The sequence below is a fragment of the Oncorhynchus keta genome, chromosome 1 (assembly GCF_023373465.1).
Source record: "Oncorhynchus keta strain PuntledgeMale-10-30-2019 chromosome 1, Oket_V2, whole genome shotgun sequence".
In the NCBI taxonomy this organism is placed as follows: Eukaryota; Metazoa; Chordata; class Actinopteri; order Salmoniformes; family Salmonidae; genus Oncorhynchus; species Oncorhynchus keta.
The window spans coordinates 86,946,329-86,967,964 of record NC_068421.1 but is presented as its reverse complement, the minus strand read 5'-3'; the positions used below and the strand labels follow the sequence as shown (position 1 = coordinate 86,967,964).

At 46.2% G+C, this 21,636-nt stretch overlaps 1 protein-coding gene and 1 long non-coding RNA gene across 6 annotated transcripts in view; one reads left to right on the top strand and one right to left on the bottom strand.

Moving 5' to 3' along the window:
* Positions 1-21,267, top strand: part of ivns1abpa (influenza virus NS1A binding protein a) — a 51,665-nt gene extending 30,398 nt beyond the window's left edge. For both annotated transcript variants that reach the window (XM_052463774.1, XM_052463769.1), the window contains exons 4-14: positions 3,099-3,268; positions 3,469-3,544; positions 3,644-3,817; positions 8,421-8,546; positions 11,390-11,500; positions 12,030-12,168; positions 12,836-13,060; positions 17,090-17,211; positions 17,318-17,576; positions 19,652-19,825; positions 20,040-21,267. In XM_052463774.1, the coding sequence (XP_052319734.1) occupies positions 3,099-3,268; positions 3,469-3,544; positions 3,644-3,817; positions 8,421-8,546; positions 11,390-11,500; positions 12,030-12,168; positions 12,836-13,060; positions 17,090-17,211; positions 17,318-17,576; positions 19,652-19,825; positions 20,040-20,299 (1,836 nt within the window). In that variant the 3' untranslated portion in view covers positions 20,300-21,267. The remainder of the gene's footprint in view (positions 1-3,098; positions 3,269-3,468; positions 3,545-3,643; positions 3,818-8,420; positions 8,547-11,389; positions 11,501-12,029; positions 12,169-12,835; positions 13,061-17,089; positions 17,212-17,317; positions 17,577-19,651; positions 19,826-20,039) is intronic.
* On the bottom strand, positions 13,890-17,083 carry LOC127907630 (uncharacterized). Of its 4 annotated transcripts, none has more exons than XR_008065215.1 (3): positions 16,056-17,083; positions 15,643-15,878; positions 13,890-15,229 (listed from the first exon to the last, which is right to left on the bottom strand). It is a non-coding gene; the product is annotated as an uncharacterized LOC127907630 (long non-coding RNA). The 4 variants fall into 4 exon arrangements; XR_008065211.1 differs by having other exon boundaries at positions 15,143-15,229; positions 15,289-15,878; XR_008065213.1 differs by having other exon boundaries at positions 15,143-15,229; positions 15,407-15,878.
* Positions 21,268-21,636: the final 369 nt, after the last annotated feature.

Below are 21,636 nucleotides of genomic sequence, written 5' to 3'. Positions count from 1 at the left end.
GTTAAGACAGCCTGTTCCTCATCATGATGTAGTCCTATAACCTAGCTCACTACGTTAAGACAGCCTGTTCCATCATGATGTAGTCCTATAACCTAGCTCACTACGTTAAGACAGCCTGTTCCATCATGATGTAGTCCTATAACCTAGCTCACTACGTTAAGACAGCCTGTTCCATCCTGATGTAGTCCTATAACCTAGCTCACTACGTTAAGACAGCCTGTTCCATCATGATGTAGTCCTATAACCCAGCTCACTACGTTAAGACAGCCTGTTTCATCATGATGTAGTCCTATAACCTAGCTCACTACGTTAAGACAGCCTGTTCCTCATCATGATGTAGTCCTATAACCCAGCTCACTACGTTAAGACAGCCTGTTCCATCATGATGTAGTCCTATAACCTAGCTCACTACGTTAAGACAGCCTGTTCCATCCTGATGTGGTCCTATAACCTAGCTCACTACGTTAAGACAGCCTGTTCCATCATGATGTAGTCCTATAACCTAGCTCACTACGTTAAGACAGCCTGGTCCATCTTGATGTAGTCCTATAACCTAGCTCACTACGTTAAGACAGCCTGTTCCATCATGATGTAGTCCTATAACCCAGCTCACTACGTTAAGACAGCCTGTTCCATCATGATGTAGTCCTATAACCCAGCTCACTACGTTAAGACAGCCTGTTCCATCATGATGTAGTCCTATAACCCAGCTCACTACGTTAAGACAGCCTGTTCCATCATGATGTAGTCCTATAACCTAGCTCACTACGTTAAGACAGCCTGTTCCATCATGATGTAGTCCTATAACCTAGCTCACTACGTTAAGACAGCCTGTTCCATCATGATGTAGTCCTATAACCTAGCTCACTACGTTAAGACAGCCTGTTCCATCATGATGTAGTCCTATAACCCAGCTCACTACGTTAAGACAGCCTGTTCCATCATAATGTAGTCCTATAACCCAGCTCACTACGTTAAGACAGCCTGTTCCATCATGATGTAGTCCTATAACCCAGCTCACTACGTTAAGACAGCCTGTTCCATCATGATGTAGTCCTATAACCTAGCTCACTACGTTAAGACAGCCTGGTCCATCATGATGTAGTCCTATAACCCAGCTCACTACGTTAAGACAGCCTGTTCCATCCTGATGGAGTCCTATAACCTAGCTCACTACGTTAAGACAGCCTGTTCCATCATGATGTAGTCCTATAACCCAGCTCACTACGTTAAGACAGCCTGGTCCATCTTGATGTAGTCCTATAACCCAGCTCACTACGTTAAGACAGCCTGTTCCATCATGATGTAGTCCTATAACCCAGCTCACTACGTTAAGACAGCCTGTTCCATCATGATGTAGTCCTATAACCTAGCTCACTACGTTAAGACAGCCTGTTCCATCATGATGTAGTCCTATAACCCAGCTCACTACGTTAAGACAGCCTGTTCCATCATGATGTAGTCCTATAACCTAGCTCACTACGTTAAGACAGCCTGTTCCATCATGATGTAGTCCTATAACCTAGCTCACTACGTTAAGACAGCCTGTTCCATCATGATGGAGTCCTATAACCTAGCTCACTACGTTAAGACAACCTGTTCCATCATGATGTAGTCCTATAACCCAGCTCACTACGTTAAGACAGCCTGTTCCATCATGATGTAGTCCTATAACCCAGCTCACTACGTTAAGACAGCCTGTTCCATCATGATGTAGTCCTATAACCCAGCTCACTACGTTAAGACAGCCTGTTCCATCATGATGTAGTCCTATAACCCAGCTCACTACGTTAAGACAGCCTGTTCCATCATGATGTAGTCCTATAACCTAGCTCACTACGTTAAGACAGCCTGTTCCATCATGATGTAGTCCTATAACCCAGCTCACTACGTTAAGACAGCCTGTTCCATCCTGATGTAGTCCTATAACCTAGCTCACTACGTTAAGACAGCCTGTTCCATCATGATGTAGTCCTATAACCTAGCTCACTACGTTAAGACAGCCTGTTCCATCATGATGGAGTCCTATAACCCAGCTCACTACGTTAAGACAGCCTGTTCCATCCTGATGTAGTCCTATAACCTAGCTCACTACGTTAAGACAGCCTGTTCCATCATGATGTAGTCCTATAACCTAGCTCACTACGTTAAGACAGCCTGTTCCATCATGATGGAGTCCTATAACCTAGCTCACTACGTTAAGACAACCTGTTCCATCATGATGTAGTCCTATAACCCAGCTCACTACGTTAAGACAGCCTGGTCCATCTTGATGTAGTCCTATAACCCAGCTCACTACGTTAAGACAGCCTGTTCCATCATGATGTAGTCCTATAACCTAGCTCACTACGTTAAGACAGCCTGGTCCATCTTGATGTAGTCCTATAACCCAGCTCACTACGTTAAGACAGCCTGTTCCATCATGATGGAGTCCTATAACCTAGCTCACTACGTTAAGACAACCTGTTCCATCATGATGTAGTCCTATAACCCAGCTCACTACGTTAAGACAGCCTGTTCCATCATGATGTAGTCCTATAACCTAGCTCACTACGTTAAGACAGCCTGTTCCATCATGATGTAGTCCTATAACCTAGCTCACTACGTTAAGACAGCCTGTTCCATCATGATGTAGTCCTATAACCCAGCTCACTACGTTAAGACAGCCTGTTCCATCATGATGTAGTCCTATAACCCAGCTCACTACGTTAAAAACAGTCTTTTCCTCAGACAGTCACTGCTCCGTCATTAGCACACTAGACAAATACACACAAACCTGTTCTGTTCCTCTACCAGAAAAGAACATTACAAAATATTTGACACTGCCTGCACTTAGCCTCTGCACAGGCTTTCAAAAACATTATCTTTTGCCCAGTTGCATAGGGGCAATAGGGGCGGCAGCGTCATATATCACAATGTTTTATGGGTACATAATCACGATAAGACTACATCGCCAAACCCTAGTCCCCACACTCATCTCTCTTCAAATCCACTGTCTCCCTGACACTCACACTTTCTCAAATGTGTTTCTGCTTCATTGATATAACCTCTAAAGAAGGATCTGTATAGTTTGACCCCTGACCTTTTGTCCTTTGTAGGTGTGTGGTCATGAGTTGATGGCCCACCGTGCTGTGCTGGCCTGCTGTAGCCCCTATCTATTTGAGATCTTCAACAGCGACATCGAGGCTCACGGCGTGTCCCACGTCACCTTCGAAGACCTGGACCCAGAGGCTGTGGAGATCCTGCTCAACTACGCCTACACTGCTCAGTAAGTACCGTGACCTCTGACCCCTACACTATGCCTACACTGCCCAGTGAGTATACATCTTCTAATACACATTGTGGAATGAGCAGAGTCATAGGCTTTGTTAAGAATTTCCAGGCCTTTCACTGCTCTGCTGACCCAGGAGACCTTTCACTATGCTCCTCACCTGTCTGACTGACTACTGGTTGTCTGCTGTCTGTCAGGTTGAAGGCGGATAAGGCATTGGTTAAGGAGGTCTACTCTGCAGCCAAAAGGCTCAAGATGGAACGAGTCAAGCAGGTAGGATCTTTCTCTTGTTTCAATTACTGATACTCCATATTGTACGTTTTTAATGCAGTCCCAATGGTCAGAGTTTCACACTTATCTCTGATTGGTCAGATCTGTGGCGACTACCTGCTGTCTAAGATGGATTCCCAGACCGCCATCTCTTTCCGTAACTTTGCAAGCTGCATGGGAGATGGCCGCATGCTGGCCAAGATCGACGCCTACATCCAGGAACACCTGCTGGAGGTCTCAGAGCAAGAGGACTTCCTCAAACTGCCCCGCCTCAAGGTGAGCCGTCCCCAGCAAACTTTCTAAACCCAGTCTACAGGGTCCACCTGTCGGTCCATGTACATACAGTATGTGATCCATTCTAACTCCAGGAACAGTCAACTAATCAGCAATCTGCTATTCATTTAGAAACCAGGTGTGCTGGTGTTGGGATACATCAAATAAATGGAAGCACTGGTGGGCCCTGAGGACTTGAGAAAGCACAGAATATTAGAATATTAAGATTTATGTAGTTGTACTTTCTTTAGATTCTTACATGGCAAAGCGTCCTAAAATGAATATGAGAAGATATATTATGATGCTGGGTTGAGCAGTTGAGCTGGGCGATTTTTGTTTTGGGGCTCTTCACAGTATTTTACGACATCTTTTTGCATATCTATCAGTACATTTTGGCTTATGTCAAAACTCTAATCAAAACCATATTATAATAAAAACCATACTACCGCCTACTCCGGATGTAAGGTGGTGGCATGAACTCAATATTAAGAGGTGAGAAATAAATGATACACTCACAGAAAGCTGTTAAACTATTTTTCCCTCAATCAGAATGCATCTCTCTTCTCAGTATGCATCTCTCCCACCTCTGTGCACACAGTGGGGAGAGGGAGTGAGAGTGGATCGCTCACACAGCAGCAGACAGGGAAACAGGGACAGGCAGATACTTTCATAGCAGGAATCATCATAATGCATAGGCTATTACTGTTGAACAAATAATGGTTTTAGAACGATCTACAGGAACGTTGTGTAGCAAAATTACCGCCGTAGACAAAATGCTTCGGAAAGAGGAAGGTAATGTCGGCAGGGTGGGAAATGACCTTTTTGGTCCACCAGCCACTGTGGCAGGTAGAAATTTAAAAAACCTACCAGACACTCATACACAAAAATGTTTTTTGAGACCATAAAAAAAAACACATGAGCATGCTTTCTGTTTTTCTAAATGACTGTATGTATTACTAGTAAGAAGAAATGGGGTACACTTTTGTGACCTGCGTCCTTTAACCAATACATGTTAAAATAAATCATTTAAATCCAATATTAAAAACAGATGGAGTTCTACAAATGAGCATGAAGAATCAACAAAGTTCCTGCCCTGCCACAAAAGGCTGAATGATACAGCTAATTTATTAATATAGTTCAGAGCTCTGCACTGACATGTTTTACAAGGAGTACATGATATGCTCCTAAGTAGAAATGTAGAGGCACACAAATACATCGAGGAGAACAGAATATTTTAGTGTTTTAATTATAAGAAATAAAAGTTTTTAGGAGTGATCCATGCTCAGTCAAGCACAATCATTAGTTGAGACAAATGTTCAGCGGCCACTTTGAGGGACTGGCCGTTACCGTGGTAACTTGGGCACTCACTTGTCTGTGATGAAAAAAATCTGACTGATGTCTTCCCAGCAGCAGACCGTTGCGGCAAACTCAATCTAACATTGACAACAACCTAATGTTAGGTTGTGAACAAAACAATATAATTAGCCAAGAAACACAAGGACAAGTCAGACTTTTAGTAGCCTTTCTTATCAATTCCACTAACTTCTACATATGGCCTTTGGATTTATTTGTATTTTTTAACGGTTCCCAAATGGTCTGTGTGATCACCTGCCAACGTGACTGGAGAAATAGACCTTCTTTACCCACCAATGACAAAATCTACTCTCATTTGACGGGTCGCGGGTGTTAATGTCCAACCCTCAATGTCGGTGTTGGTCATTTTCGGTTTCATCGTCCCTGCTCTGTTGAGCAGCCTTGCTGCAGTAGTTATACTGGTCTTTATCTTGTCTAGGAGTCATCAACTGATTGCTCTAATGACCGTTGGAGGACAAACATAGGTAAATAATCTTAGTGGGAATTGTTCCTCCTCTGAATCTCACCCAATATGTACAATTATTTAATGTCTTGGTGGACATTTGTATCTAAATCATTAGCTCCCATTTTTGCTTTTACACAGAAACAGTATTTGATCCTGGCTCAAAATGCGTTAATTTAGATTATCTGTGATGAAGTATCGGTTAATGTGGGTTTAACGCAGCTTGTTACTCAGGGCTTTCAAATACAGTTAGTTGCATTATTATTAGGGCTGGCACAATGACTGTGTAACCAGCGGTTACGGATGAAGACAGACATGAAAATAAAATAACCGTGGTGTTGTAGTGTAAGGGTTGTCGTCGGTGGAAGAAGGTGAGGACCAAAGCACAGCGTGGTAAGTGTTCATGATGTAATAGTTAATGAAACAAACTGAACACTGAAATACAAAACAATAAAGTGAACAAACGAAAACCGAAACAGTACCGTGTGGACCAAACACTCACACGGAAAACAAACACCCACAAACCAAAAGTGAAAACCAGGCTATCCAAGTATGATTCTCAATCAGGGACAACAATTGTCAGCTGCCTCTGATTGAGAACCATACTAGGCCGAACTCAAAAACCAACATGGACTGCCCACCCCAACTCACGCCCTGACCATACTAAAACAAAGGAACTAAGGTCAGAACGTGACATGTAGCAAACGAGTCTCCATTTCCCTAGGCAACACCTCCGTGCTGCAGCAACACACATAGAAATATAATTAATAAAACAGTCCTGGAACCTCTAACCCTGCCAATTTGACTGGTAAACTCATGGCTACACTCGCAATGGCTGCCGGATATTGTGATACAATAACTTCCATGGTAATGTAGAATGTTCATTCAAATTATGTTATTTTTGTAATGTCAGTTGAGTTGAATCACCAAATCACAGCACAGATTGATGGGTACACTTCATGCTTTTACTTCCTGCTTTACTCCTATGGGTACAATCGCAATGGGTGCCAGCCCACCCATTATGGCATCATTGACTCGAATGGGGATTCCCGTTCTATCTATTCTATTTCTATGGCGCACATGCGACCAGGAGCGGAGGAGGAGAGAAAATGTGCATCTTAACCTCTCTGGGATATGTGGGACGGTAGCGTCCCACCTCGCCAACAGCCAGTGAAATTGCAGGGCGCCAAATTCAAAACAACAGAAACCACATAATACAAATTCTTCAAACATACAAGTATTTTACACCATTTTAAAGATAAACTTGTACATCCAGCCACCGTGTCCGATTTCAAAATGGCTTTACGACGGAAGCACACCAAACGAATATGTTAGGTCACAGAAAAACACAGCCATTTTTCCAGCCAAATAGAGGAGTCACAAAAAGCAGAAAGAGGTAAAATGAATCACTAACCTTTGATGATCTTCATCAGATGACACTCATATGACTTCATGTTACACAATACATGTATGTTTTGTTCGATAAAGTTCGTATTTATATCCAGAAATCTCAGTTTACATTGGCGCGTTATGTTCAGTAGTTCCAAAACATCCGGTGATTTTGCAGAGAGCCACATCAATTTACAGAAATACTCATAAAAACACTTTACAGAAAAAGCACGGCGTGCAATAATCTGAGTACGGCGCTCAGACACGAAAACAAGCCATGCAGATATGCGCCATGTTGTGGAGTCAACAGAAGTCAGAAATAGCATTATAAATATTCACTTACCCTTGATAATCTTCATCAGAAAGCACTCACAGGAATCCCAGTTCCACAATACATGTTTGTTTTGTTCAATAAAGTCCATAATTTACGTCCAAATACCTCCTTTTTGTTTGCACGTTTAGTGCACAAATCCAAACTCAGGAGGCACGGGCAAGTCCAGGCGAAAGTTCAGACGAAAAGTCCTATTACAGTTCGTAGAAACATGTCAAACGAAGTATAGAATCAATCTTTAGGATTTTTTTTTATCATAAACCTTCAATAATATTTCAACCGGAGAATTTCTTTGTCTGTAGATATGCAAAGCTAACTCACGGGAGTGCGCAAGACTGAGCTCATGGCACTCTGCCAGACACCTGACTCAATCAGCTCTCATTCCCCCCTCCTTCACAGTAGAAGCCTCAAACAAGGTTCTAAAAACTGTTGACATCTAGTGGAAGCCTGCAATATGACCCCATAGACACTGTATATTCGAAAGGCAATGACTTGAAAAACTACAAACCTCAGATTTCCCACTTCCTGGTTGGATTTTTTCTCAGGTTTTTGCGTGCCATATGAGTTCTGTTATACTCACATACATCGTTCAAACCGTTTTAGAAACCTCAGAGTGTTTTCTATCCAAATCTACTAATTATATGAATATTCTAGGCTTTTAGGCCTGAGAAGCAGACAGTTTACTCTGGGCACCTTTTTATCCAAGCTACTCAATACTGCCCCCCAGTCCCAAAGAAGTTAAAACAACAAAAACAGTTATTACGGTGACTGCTGTCATTTGTCTGGCCAATAACCGTCTTTGAAAATTCCATTGACTGTCACAACCCTAGATAGTGTATTACCTTCGGTGCTGCAGAATGTACTTTGGAATTCCCAGTTACTGGTTTTGATTGGTCTCTAGTTTGAGGTGAAACACAACATTTCTTTGTAACAGCTAGACTATGATGGTTCAATAATGATTCAGTGTCTTGTGATTTGTGGTATGAACGAAGCACACCCTAGCCATGGTTGATCCTAGATGGCTTTTTCTAACCTATTTTTGACTGGTCTCCTCTTGTGTCTGTCTACAGTTAGAAGTAATGCTGGAAGACAGCCTGAGCCTGCCCAGCAATGGCAAGCTCTACAACAAGGTGCTCAACTGGGTCCAGCGCAGTTTGTGGGAGAACGGAGGTCAACTGGATAGACTGATGGAGGAGGTCAGTACTGTAGCAGGAGTTTAGCTTGCACTAATCCACCACATAACCCTCCCCGCCTTCCCTCCCTCTCTCGTTTTCCTTTAGCAAGTCGTTAAAGGCATCCGCATGCTTCAGGTCAGCTGGCGCTGAGCACCGCTCATACTCCCTGTGCTCTCATACTCCCTTAAAAGACCTTCACTTGAAAAATGAGAAAAAAGTGTCAATAGTACTGTCTATTTTGAGACCCCGTAGCCAGTATACACTTCATCAAAATAGTCTGAATTAATCTATGACGACTCAAGAAATCTGTCATTAATTTTGACATTTTTGTTGAGGATATCTTTGTCTCGCAATTTTGCACCTGACTCGGGAGGCGCTTTCTCAAGTGAAAGAATGTGCATGAGGGCGAGTCATCTCTCGTTAAATGACAACAGACACTTTATTGAAGAATCCCTACTATTGACCAATCGCTAAACGAGGGGACGTAGACTTCGGCTTCCGACTTCGGCTAGCCTCGGGAGAGAGAGAGAGGGGGAAAAATGGTGTGCCCGAACAGCCCAAGTTTTCCCCCCAAAGTCCAACACGAACAAAATGGGAAGCATGCGGACGACTTAAGGCACTGATCCAAACCCGACGTCGTGGCACGCTGTGTTAGGACTGTTTGGTGGTTCTTTTTTGTTCTTTCCTTTTTTCTCATTTTCTTTCCTAATGTTTAGTTCTGCAGTACAGTGTACCTGGCCATACATCAAACTAGAGGTGAGCAGAGATAGACCTGTGTTGCTGTTCTGTTTTAGTGATCAGTTGGATCCACCTACAGTGTCTTGACTTTTGCTCTATTCTCTTTTGCATTGAAAGATGTGAGCAGGGCCCTCACTCTGTTCTGTCCCACTGATCCCCTTCTCTTTCTGAGCAGGTGTGTGCGTGTGTGTGTCAGCGAGCGCTCCAGTACTAACGAATGTTCCTCCCCGTTGATTTGTCTCTCCTCCAGGTTTATTAACAGCAGCAGGAGAGCAGACTGAAGAGCCAAGACTGAGCCGCCAGGGTAATGAGTCAGGGAGAAACAGAGAGAACAGAGGGAGGATAGGAGGAGCCCCCCTCTTTCTCTTTCTACAGCCAAAGCAACACTGTGCTCCCATCTGTCTACACACACACACACACACCACACACACACACACACACACACACACACACACACACACACACACACACACACACACACACACACACACACACACACACAGGCCTACTTAGCTTACACATATTTACATTTTGTAAAGTATGCATACAACTTAATTGACTTACATTCCACTAACAACCCATATCCACTCACAGAAACCCATATCCACTCACAGAAACCCATATCCACTCACAAAAACCCATATCCACTCACAGAAACCCATATCCACTCACAGAAACCCATATCCACTCACAGAAACCCATATCCACTCACAGAAACCCATATCCACTCACAGAAACCCATATCCACTCACAAAAACCCATATCCACTCACAGAAACCCATATCCACTCACAGAAACCCATATCCACTCACAGAAACCCATACCCACTCACAGAAACCCATATCCACTCACAGAAACCCATATCCACTCACAGAAACCCATATCCACTCACAGAAACCCATATCCACTCACAGAAACCCATACCCACTCACAGAAACCCATACCCACTCACAGAAACCCATATCCACTCACAGAAACCCATATCCACTCACAGAAACCCATATCCACTCACAAAAACCCATATCCACTCACAGAAACCCATACCCACTCACAGAAACCCATATCCACTCACAGAAACCCATACCCACTCACAGAAACCCATACCCACTCACAGAAACCCATACCCACTCACAGAAACCCATATCCACTCACAGAAATCCATACCCACTCACAGAAACCCATACCCACTCACAGAAACCCATATCCACTCACAGAAACCAATATCCACTCACAGAAACCCATATCCACTCACAGAAACCCATATCCACTCACAGAAACCCATATCCACTCACAGAAACCCATATCCACTCACAGAAACCCATACCTACTCACAGAAACCCATATCCACGTACAGAAACCCATAACCACGGAAAATACCATCTGCATAGCACATAACCATGATTGCACCCCCCCCCATACTCGGTACTCCCTTCATGATTCACTATTCAATGAAGAGTTTAATATTAACCCATTTTTAGAACCAAGAGATGTCCTTTAAGTAGGCAAGGGCAGAATGCCGGCCATTTAACCATAACCGTAAAGAAGCTTTTGAAATGGTTCTCTGCTCAAGCATATTCTATTCTACACTATCTCAATGCCCACTGTCATTTTGTTTGAAAATGTCTCTAATTTCATGTTTTATTTATGAACTATTTGTATGAAACAATAATGTATGTAAAAGCTTTGTCTTCCACGTAATCATAACTCATGGATTTACATCAGAAGCTGCAGTGCCCTTTTCCATGCAATTATAATGACCAACTTCCTCAGCCAACCGTGGGTTTTCCAAGCATTGAGGTCATGAGGACTGAAGACGTTTCCAGATGCTTCATCTTTACCAACTCCCCCCTCCTCCTTTTTTAGATGTTATGAAGGGAAGGGTCTGCACAGGAGCAGCACCTGCAGATGTTGTGTATGTCCCTGCAGTCACTGTAACCACCTGCGTTCCTTCAACTGTGTGTCCATGTTGATAAAGAGGCCTTGGCTCCTACCGGTGACGACAGACCAACCGGAACCTTCCTCACCCTCTTCCCCCTCCCTCCTGTGTTGCCCGGGGTGCTGCTTTGCTGTGTGTTGCCATGGAGACAGCCTGCCACATGGGTGTTGTGTCGCTGTGTGTCTTGCAGGTGCAAACGCTGTACTATTCAGCCGACCACAAGCTGCTCGATGGCGCTCTCATCATTGAGGAACATGGGGTGTTTGGTGTTGGTGCAGAGGACCACATCCAGTTTGTGCAGGTACACAACCCGCCCCTATCCTGGGCTAACTCTGTTCCACTTGGCCCAACCTGGCCTCTATCCACCTTATGTAGCCTGGCAAGAAGGGTACAGCCGGTTAGTGTGTAAAACCTAGGAACACTACACCTGCTTGGGTAGCTCCGTTGCACACTAGACTGGTTCTCAGATCAATTGAGTCTAGTCTTTTGGAGATTGGGTTCTGATCACAAAATGTTTTGTGTGTTTTGAGTATGTAGCTGCTTCTTCGTTGGTCAAGTCTACCCTGTGTCTGTGCCGTCTTTCAGCTTGTTTAGATGGTTTAAATGGGTTGCAGATTGGTTTGAACTGTTTCTGGGGGACTACTCGGCACTGCTAAAAGACTGTTGGGTGTAGTTCTAGGCCGGGTTCAAAGCCAGGATTAGTCCATTTCAGGCCCGCTTGTAGAGTGTGTGCTCTGCAGCCAACTGGTGTTGTAGCCTGTAGGAGATTATGTGAATCTTCCCTCTGGCTGGGTTTCTGTACTGTATCTGCATTGGTTGTGCTGTTGCAGAAAAAGCCCCTTCGTGAGAACAGCAACACCCAGAGACAGCTGAGCTCCAGCTCCTCCGGCAGCACCTCGCCCCCCGGCTCCTCCTCCAACACACCCTGCAGGAGAGAGTGGAAGTATATTGCCTCCGAGAAGACCACCAGTAAGTGTGTGTGTGTGTGTGTGTGTGTGTGTGTGTGTGTGTGTGTGTGTGTGTGTGTGTGTGTGTGTGTGTGTGTGTGTGTGTGTGTGTGTGTGTGTCGGATGTTTGAAGACTTAACGGAGGAGTGGGTGTGTTAACTCAAAATGACAACAACTAGATTCCAGTTTAACAGAGTTCCCTTCAGTGTATTTCCACAGTACATAGTCGCCATCATGCTCAGATCAGGTCCATCTCCAGTGAGACTACGGCGCAGGTGTACTAACATCAGAGTGATAGCACCTTAATAACATGAATATCAGGATACTTAAAACATTAACGTAGCAGGTGTATAACATAATGTGTATGAATAGCATAAGAACTTTGTTTTTGACTTTAGTTATTACCATCACCTCCACTCATGGCACTCCCTCCCTCCCCCTCTCTTTCCCCTTCCTCTCTCTCTCACCCTTCTCTCTCTCCCCCTCTTCTCTCCCTCTCTAACCTCCCCCCTCCTCTCTCTCCTCTCTACCCCTCTTCTCTCTCTCTCTCCCCCTCTTCTCGCTCTCTCTAACCTCCCCCCTCTATCTCCTCTGTACCCCTCTTCTCTCTCTCTCCCTCCCCCCTCTCTCTGTCTCTCTCTCTGTCTCGCTCCCTCTCCTCTCTCCCCCTCCTCTCTCTCTCTCCACAGACAACACTTACCTGTGTCTGGCTGTGCTGGATGGAGTGTTGTGTGTGATCTTCCTGCATGGCCGTAGCTCTCCCCAGAGCTCTCCCTCTGCCACACCCTGTCTGATGAAGAGCCTCAGCTTCGAGGCCCAGCCTGAGGAGCTGGAGGAACACCCGTTGACCACCATGCACTATGCCCGCTCTGGCCTGGGCACTGCCACCCTGCACGGCAGGCTCATCGCTGCAGGTACGGAGATTTTAACCATTGTCAATTTAACCTTTTATTTATACAGGTTATTCTCATTAAGATATAATCTCTTCACAGCAAGATAGAGCTATTAGTTAACCAGCCACTGAGCCTCTATCTGGAGACTGGTACTGACCGGTCCCCAGTCTCGGATCCTTCAAATCAGCCCTGTCCTGTCACTCACAACTAATGTCACCATGTCATCTACAGTGCATTCGGAAATTATTCAGACCCCTTGACTTTTCCACATTTTGTTATGTTGCAGCCTTATTCTACAATTGTTTAAATAGTTTTTTTCCCTCATCAATCAACACACAATATCCCAATATCCCAGATTTTTAGAAATGTTTGCTACAATAATATGTTTTTATAAAAATAAAATATATATATTTAAAAAATGGATATTTACATAAGTATTCAGACCCTTTACTCAGTACATTGTTGAAGCATCTTTTGCAGCAATTACAGGCTCAAGTATTCTTGGGTATGATGCTACAAGCTTAGCACACCTGTATTTGGGGACTTTCTCCCATTCTTCACTGCAGATCCTCTCAAGCTCTGTCAGGTTGGATGGGGAGCACAGGTATTTTCCGGTCTCTCCAGAGATATTAGATCGGGTTCAAGTCCAGGCTCTGGCAGGGCCACTCAAGGACATTCAGAGACTTGTTCCGAAGTCACTCCTGTGTTGTTTTGGATGTGTGCTTAGGGTCGTTGTCCCTTTGGAAGGTGAACTTTTGCCCCAGTCTGAGGCCCTGAGCGATCTGGATCAGGTTTTCATCAAGGATCTCCCTGTACTTTGCTCCATTCATCTTTCCCTCAATCCTGACTAGTCTCCCAGTCCCTGCCGCTGAAAAACATGCCCACAGCATGATGCTGCCACCACAATACTTCATCGTAGCAATGGTGCCAGGTTTCCTCCAGACGTGACGCTTGGCATTCAGGCCAGAGAGTTCAATCTTGGTTTCATCAGACCAGATAATCTTGTTTCTCATCGTCTGAGTACTTTAGGTGCCTTTTGGCAAACTCCAAGCGGGCTGTTATGTGCCTTTTACTGAGGAGTGGCTTCTGTCTGGCCACTCTACCATAAAGGTCTGATTGGTGGAGTGCTGCACAGATGGTTGTCCTTCTGTAAGGTTCTCCCATCTCCACAGAGGAACTCTGGAGCTCTGTCAGAGTGACCATCGGGTTCTTGGTCACCTCCCTGACCAATGCCGTTCTTCCCGATTTCTCAGTTTGGCCGGGCGGCCAGTTCTAGGAAGAGTCTTTGTGGTTCCAAACTTATTCCATTTAAGAATGATGGAGGCCACTGTGTTCTAGGGCATGCTGCTGAAATTTTTGGGTACCCTTCCCTAGATCTGCGCCTCGACACAATCCTGTCTCGGAGCTCTACGGGCAATTCCTTCAACCTCATGGCTTGGTTTTTGCTCTGACAACGATGGGACCTTTATATACACAGATGTGTGCCTTTCCAAATCATGTTTAATCAATTGAATTTACCACAGGTGGACTCCAATCAAGTTGTATACAAATATGTTTGCTCTGTAAGCTCATATAAAGGCTTATCTAGGCCCAGACTGACCTGGTGTCTTCTGTTTGAGCTATATGCTCATATTAAGGGTTCTCTAGGCCCAGACTGACCTGGTGTCTTCTGTTTGAGCTATATGCTCATATTAAGGGTTCTCTAGGCCCAGACTGACCTGGTGTCTTCTGTTTGAGCTATATGCTCATATTAAGGGTTCTCTAGGCCCAGACTGACCTGGTGTCTTCTGTTTGAGCTATATGCTCATATTAAGGGTTCTCTAGGCCCAGACTGACCTGGTGTCTTCTGTTTGAGCTATATGCTCATATTAAGGGTTCTCTAGGCCCAGACTGACCTGGTGTCTTCTGTGTGAGCTGTATGCTCATATTAAGGGTTCTGTAGGCCCAGACTGGCCTGGTGTCTTCTGTTTGAGCTATATGCTCATATTAAGGGTTCTCTAGGCCCAGACTGACCTGGTGTCTTCTGTGTGAGCTGTATGCTCATATTAAGGGTTCTGTAGGCCCAGACTGACCTGGTGTCTTCTGTTTGAGCTGTATGCTCATATTAAGGGTTCTGTAGGCCCAGATTGGCCTGGTGTCCTCTGTGTGAGCTGTATGCTCATATTAAGGGTTCTGTAGACCCAGACTGACCTGGTGTCCTCTGTGTGAGCTGTATGCTCATATTAAGGGTTCTGTAGACCCAGACTTACCTGGTGTCCTCTGTGTGAGCTGTATGCTCATATTAAGGGTTCTGTAGACCCAGACTGACCTGGTGTCCTCTGTGTGAGCTGTATACTCATATTAAGGGTTCTGTAGGCCCAGACTGACCTGGTGTCCTCTGTGTGAGCTGTATGCTCATATTAAGGGTTCTGTAGACCCAGACTGACCTGGTGTCCTCTGTGTGAGCTGAATGCTCATATTAAGGGTTCTGTAGGCCCAGACTGACCTGGTGTCTTCTGTTTGAGCTGTATGCTCATATTAAGGGTTCTGTAGGCCCAGACTGACCTGATGTCCTCTGTGTGAGCTGTATGCTCATATTAAGGGTTCTGTAGACCCAGACTGACCTGGTGTCCTCTGTGTGAGCTGTATGCTCATATTAAGGGTTCTGTAGACCCAGACTGACCTGGTGTCCTCTGTGTGAGCTGTATGCTCATATTAAGGGTTCTGTAGACCCAGACTGACCTGGTGTCCTCTGTGTGAGCTGTATGCTCATATTAAGGGTTCTGTAGACCCAGACTGACCTGGTGTCCTCTGTGTGAGCTGTATGCTCATATTAAGGGTTCTGTAGACCCAGACTGACCTGGTGTCCTCTGTGTGAGCTGTATGCTCATATTAAGGGTTCTGTAGACCCAGGCTGACCTGGTGTCCTCTGTGTGAGCTGTATGCTCATATTAAGGGTTCTGTAGACCCAGACTGACCTGGTGTCTTCTGTTTGAGCTGTATGCTCATATTAAGGGTTCTGTGGGCCCAGACTGACCTGGTGTCCTCTGTGTGAGCTGTATGCTCATATTAAGGGTTCTGTAGACCCAGACTGACCTGGTGTCCTCTGTGTGAGCTGAATGCTCATATTAAGGGTTCTGTAGGCCCAGACTGACCTGGTGTCCTCTGTGTGAGCTGTATGCTCATATTAAGGGTTCTGTAGGCCCAGACTGACCTGGTGTCCTCTGTGTGAGCTGAATGCTCATATTAAGGGTTCTGTAGGCCCAGATTGGCCTGGTGTCCTCTGTGTGAGCTGTATGCTCATATTAAGGGTTCTGTAGGCCCAGGTTGAGCTGGTGTCCTCTGTGTGAGCTGTATGCTCATATTAAGGGTTCTGTAGACCCAGACTGACCTGGTGTCCTCTGCGTGAGCTATATGCTCATATTAAGGGTTCTGTAGGCCCAGACTGACCTGGTGTCCTCTGTGTGAGCTGTATGCTCATATTAAGGGTTCTGTAGGCCCAGACTGACCTGGTGTCCTCTGTGTGAGCTGTATGCTCATATTAAGGGTTCTGTAGGCCCAGGTTGACCTGGTGTCCTCTGTGTGAGCTGTATGCTCATATTACGGGTTCTGTAGGCCCAGACTGACCTGATGTCCTCTGTGTGAGCTGTATGCTCATATTAAGGGTTCTGTAGGCCCAGACTGACCTGGTGTCCTCTGTGTGAGCTGTATGCTCATATTAAGGGTTCTGTAGACCCAGGCTGACCTGGTGTCCTCTGTGTGAGCTGTATGCTCATATTAAGGGTTCTGTAGGCCCAGACTGACCTGGTGTCCTCTGTGTGAGCTGTATGCTCATATTAAGGGTTCTGTAGACCCAGACTGACCTGGTGTCCTCTGTGTGAGCTGTATACTCATATTAAGGGTTATGTAGACCCAGACTGACCTGGTGTCCTCTGTGTGAGCTGTATGCTCATATTAAGGGTTCTGTAGGCCCAGACTGACCTGGTGTCCTCTGTGTGAGCTGTATGCTCATATTAAGGGTTCTGTAGACCCAGGCTGACCTGGTGTCCTCTGTGTATTTTCCGTCTCTAGGAGGGTATAACCGAGAGGAGTGCCTGAGGACGGTGGAGTGTTACGATCCCAAAGACGACTGCTGGACCTTCACCGCTCCCATGCGGACTCCCAGGGCTCGCTTCCAGATGGCAGTGCTTATGGTACGACCCTGACCGTTGACCCCTAATTTCATAGGACTGACAGGTGCTTGTCTGACCTGTCCCTCTGTCTCTGACCTGTCCCTCTGTCTCCTCTCATCTCTCATAGGGTCAGCTGTACGTGATGGGCGGCTCCAACGGCCATTCGGACGAGCTGAGCTGTGGGGAGACTTACGATCCGCACACTGACACGTGGGCTCAGGTGCCCGAGCTCCGGACCAACCGCTGCAACGCAGGTGTCTGCTCATTGAACAACAAGCTGTTTGTGGTGGGAGGGTCAGACCCCTGTGGGCAGAAAGGCCTGAAGAACTGTGACGCTTTTGACCCTGTGACCAAGACCTGGAAAAACTGTGCTCCCCTCAACATCAGTAAGCACCTATACCACACATATACTACGGAGCTATAGGAGGACGGGCTCATTGTAATGGCTGGAATGGAATAAATGGAACGTTGTGAAACATCACGCATATGGAAATCACGTTTTACTCCGTTTCGTATCTCCATTCCGGCCATTACAATGAACCCGTCCACTTCAAGCTCCTCCCACATTTACATTTAAGTCATTTAGCAGACGCTCTTATCCACAGCGACTTACAAATTGGTGCATTCACCTTATGACATCCAGTAGAACAGCCACTTTACAATAGTGCATCTAAATCTTTTGGGGGGTGAGAAGGATTACTTATCCTATCCTAGGTATTCCTTAAAGAGGTGGGGTTTCAGGTGTCTCCGGAAGGTGGTGATTGACTCCGCTGTCCTGGCGTCGTGAGGGAGTTTGTTCCACCATTGGGGGCCAGAGCAGCGAACAGTTTTGACTGGGCTGAGCGGGAACTGTACTTCCTCAGTGGTAGGGAGGCGAGCAGGCCAGAGGTGGATGAACGCAGTGCCCTTGTTTGGGTGTAGGGCCTGATCAGAGCCTGGAGGTACTGAGGTGCCGTTCCCCTCACAGCTCCGTAGGCAAGCACCATGGTCTTGTAGCGGATGCGAGCTTCAACTGGAAGCCAGTGGAGAGAGCGGAGGAGCGCGGTGACGTGAGAGAACTTGGGAAGGTTGAACACCAGACGGGCTGCGGCGTTCTGGATGAGTTGTAGGGGTTTAATGGCACAGGCAGGGAGCCCAGCCAACAGCGAGTTGCAGTAATCCAGACGGGAGATGACAAGTGCCTGGATTAGGACCTGCGCCGCTTCCTGTGTGAGGCAGGGTCGTACTCTGCGGAAGTTGTAGAGCATGAACCTACAGGAACGGGCCACTGCCTTGATGTTAGTTGAGAACGACAGGGTGTTGTCCAGGATCACGCCAAGGTTCTTAGCGCTCTGGGAGGAGGACACAATGGAGTTGTCAACCGTGATGGCGAGATCATGGAACGGGCAGTCCTTCCCCGGGAGGAAGAGCAGCTCCGTCTTGCCGAGGTTCAGCTTGAGGTGGTGATCCGTCATCCACACTGATATGTCTGCCAGACATGCAGAGATGCGATTCGCCACCTGGTCATCAGAAGGGGGAAAGGAGAAGATTAATTGTGTTTCGTCTGCATAGCAATGATAGGAGAGACCATGTGAGGTTATGACAGAGTCAAGTGACTTGGTGTATAGCGAGAATAGGAGAGGGCCTAGAACAGAGCCCTGGGGGACACCAGTGGTGAGAGAGCGTGGTGAGGAGACAGATTCTCGCCACGCCACCTGGTAGGAGCGACCTGTCAGGTAGGACGCAATCCAAGCGTGGGCCGCGCCGGAGATGCCCAACTCGGAGAGGGTGGAGAGGAGGATCTGATGGTTCACAGTATCGAAGGCAGCCGATAGGTCTAGAAGGATGAGAGCAGAGGAGAGAGAGTTAGCTTTAGCAGTGCGGAGCGCCTCCGTGATGCAGAGAAGAGCAGTCTCAGTTGAATGACTAGTCTTGAAACCTGACTGATTTGGATCAAGAAGGTCATTCTGAGAGAGATAGCGGTAGAGCTGGCCAAGGACGGCACGTTCAAGAGTTTTGGAGAGAAAAGAAAGAAGGGATACTGGTCTGTAGTTGTTGACATCGGAGGGATCGAGTGTAGGTTTTTTTCAGAATGGGTGCAACTCTCGCTCTCTTGAAGACGGAAGGGACGTAGCCAGCGGTCAGGGATGAGTTGATGAGCGAGGTGAGGTAAGGGAGAAGGTCTCCGGAAATGGTCTGGAGAAGAGAGGAGGGGATAGGGTCAAGCGGGCAGGTTGTTGGGCGGCCGGCCGTCACCAGCCTCCTCTGCTCTACACAGACTGTACCTATACCTCTCATAGTGTACACTGAGGAAAAGGTTCCAGGTAACGGACTTCTTTGTCTTGTCACCAGGATGGAAGCCTTTACTAATGGTGCTTATCATTTATTGCGTGTACTGTGTCAGTGAAGAACCGGAACAGTTTTGAGTTGGCCTGTGAATGTGAAAAGTGATTCAAGTGTGGCGTTAACTCTGTTCACCTAGGGAGGCACCAGGCTGCGGTGTGTGAGCTAGATGGCTTCATGTACGTGATTGGAGGTGCCGAGTCGTGGAACTGCCTGAACACAGTGGAGCGTTACAACCCCGAGAACAACACCTGGACCCTGATCTCCCCCATGAACGTGGCCCGCAGGGGGGCTGGGGTGGCCGTCTACGCTGGTAAGACACTTCTCCATAGAAATATAGCATTCTGGTTCTATGGTCTGCTCTAAACTGGGGATTACCGTGTATAGGGTCATGGGTTCACTGGGGTGGGGATACAGTTTGCTTTGGTTGCGACCTTGGAATTTGGCAGAAATATCCAAATCATTGCTCAGATTTGTGTTGACCCTTCTCTCTCCTTGTCGCTATCTCCTTCTCTTCCCGTCTCTAGGGAAGCTTTTCGTGGTTGGTGGGTTTGATGGCTCCCATGCCCTGCGCTGTGTTGAGGTGTACGACCCAGCCCGCAACGAGTGGAGGATGCTCGGTAGCATGACCGTGGCACGCAGCAATGCGGGTGTCGCCGTGCTGGGTGATTTCATCTGCGCCATGGGTGGCTTTGACGGAAACAACTTCCTGAACACGCTGGAGGTTTACGACCCCGAGACGGATGAGTGGAGCGACTGCGCCGATGCCCTCTCCTCCTCCGCCTGAGGGTTAAGGAAGGGTCAGAGATCAATGGGGGTGGGGGGGGTACCTTTCCCAAACTAACAGGCTTAGTGACATAATCGTGTTTCATGATGTTCCGTGGGTGAGTGGGAGGAAGGGGACAGGGGAACCATTTTGGCAGGGGGTCTTCAGTGAAGACTGGAGTATTTGGGTGGGGGGGGGTTGCCGAAAGCAACATTAAGCCTTTTGCATACAATATTTTTCGTGCTGTATATATTTTCCTTTTTGTCTTAAGAATGCCAACATTTAATACACCTTTAGTGCAATTTAGTTTTTTGTTGTTGTTGAAAGGTTGTATTGTTTTCTGAGAAGAAGCTACTGTTTTGATCATCTCAACACTACCTTGGACCTACTGGTCAGGATGGGTGATGGTACTGGAAAACTTTGGGTTGACTTGATTTAGAAGGTGATTCTGAATAGTTGTTTCCATTTTAAACTGTCATTTTAACTCCCACACACATTTAAAGATATGCAGTTTGAAGCCTTATTCAAAGAAAGAGGGTCACTCCCATCATGGCTTTGTCATTTAAACTAAAGCTTGATTTTGCTTTTCCAATCTTTAATGATGGCCTTTTTGAAATATTTTTATACACTGCTGATTTACCAATAGAAGAAGTAGCTGACGCACATGACAACTGAGTCATCAAATGAGACCAGTGTCAGTTTAGTAACAACGCGAACACACACACACACACACACACACACACACACACACACACACACACACACACACAACCAACCATGCTTCTGTGCTTGTTCTAACCACATATTTTGTTACTGCGTTTTGACTAATTCACTATTTGTAGAGATGCTGTTTTCTTTATTTCTTGTGTGGTGTTTTAAAAGGGGTTCAGACATTTGGCTTTTGACATTTTCTTCTTTGATTTTAGAAGGTCCTGTATCACATTTGTAACACGCTGATATTCCTGAACTAATAAACCATTTCAACCTGACGGCGTGTGCTCTTGTACTTTTCTTTTTCCAATGAATACCGTACTAGAGCTGACTTGGGTTTGACTGGGGTGCGTTCAGTATGACGGAAAGGTGTGCAACGCTGAATTCAACGGAAACGATTCTGTACTGAACGACCAGTTGGGGAAAAAATGATTTATGGTGGCCGTATGGTGTGCTGCACGAGTTCTGTGATTTCAAATAGTCACACCCATATTGTTCAGGCCACACCCACCAAACGTACCTCAAAGGCTGTTGAAGAATTATGTGCACCGTTTTAGGGGAATGTGCCGTTCCGTACAAAACGTCACACAACGCAGCAAACATTGAAGCAAAACGGAACACACACCTTGTTTGTTAGAGCTGTGACT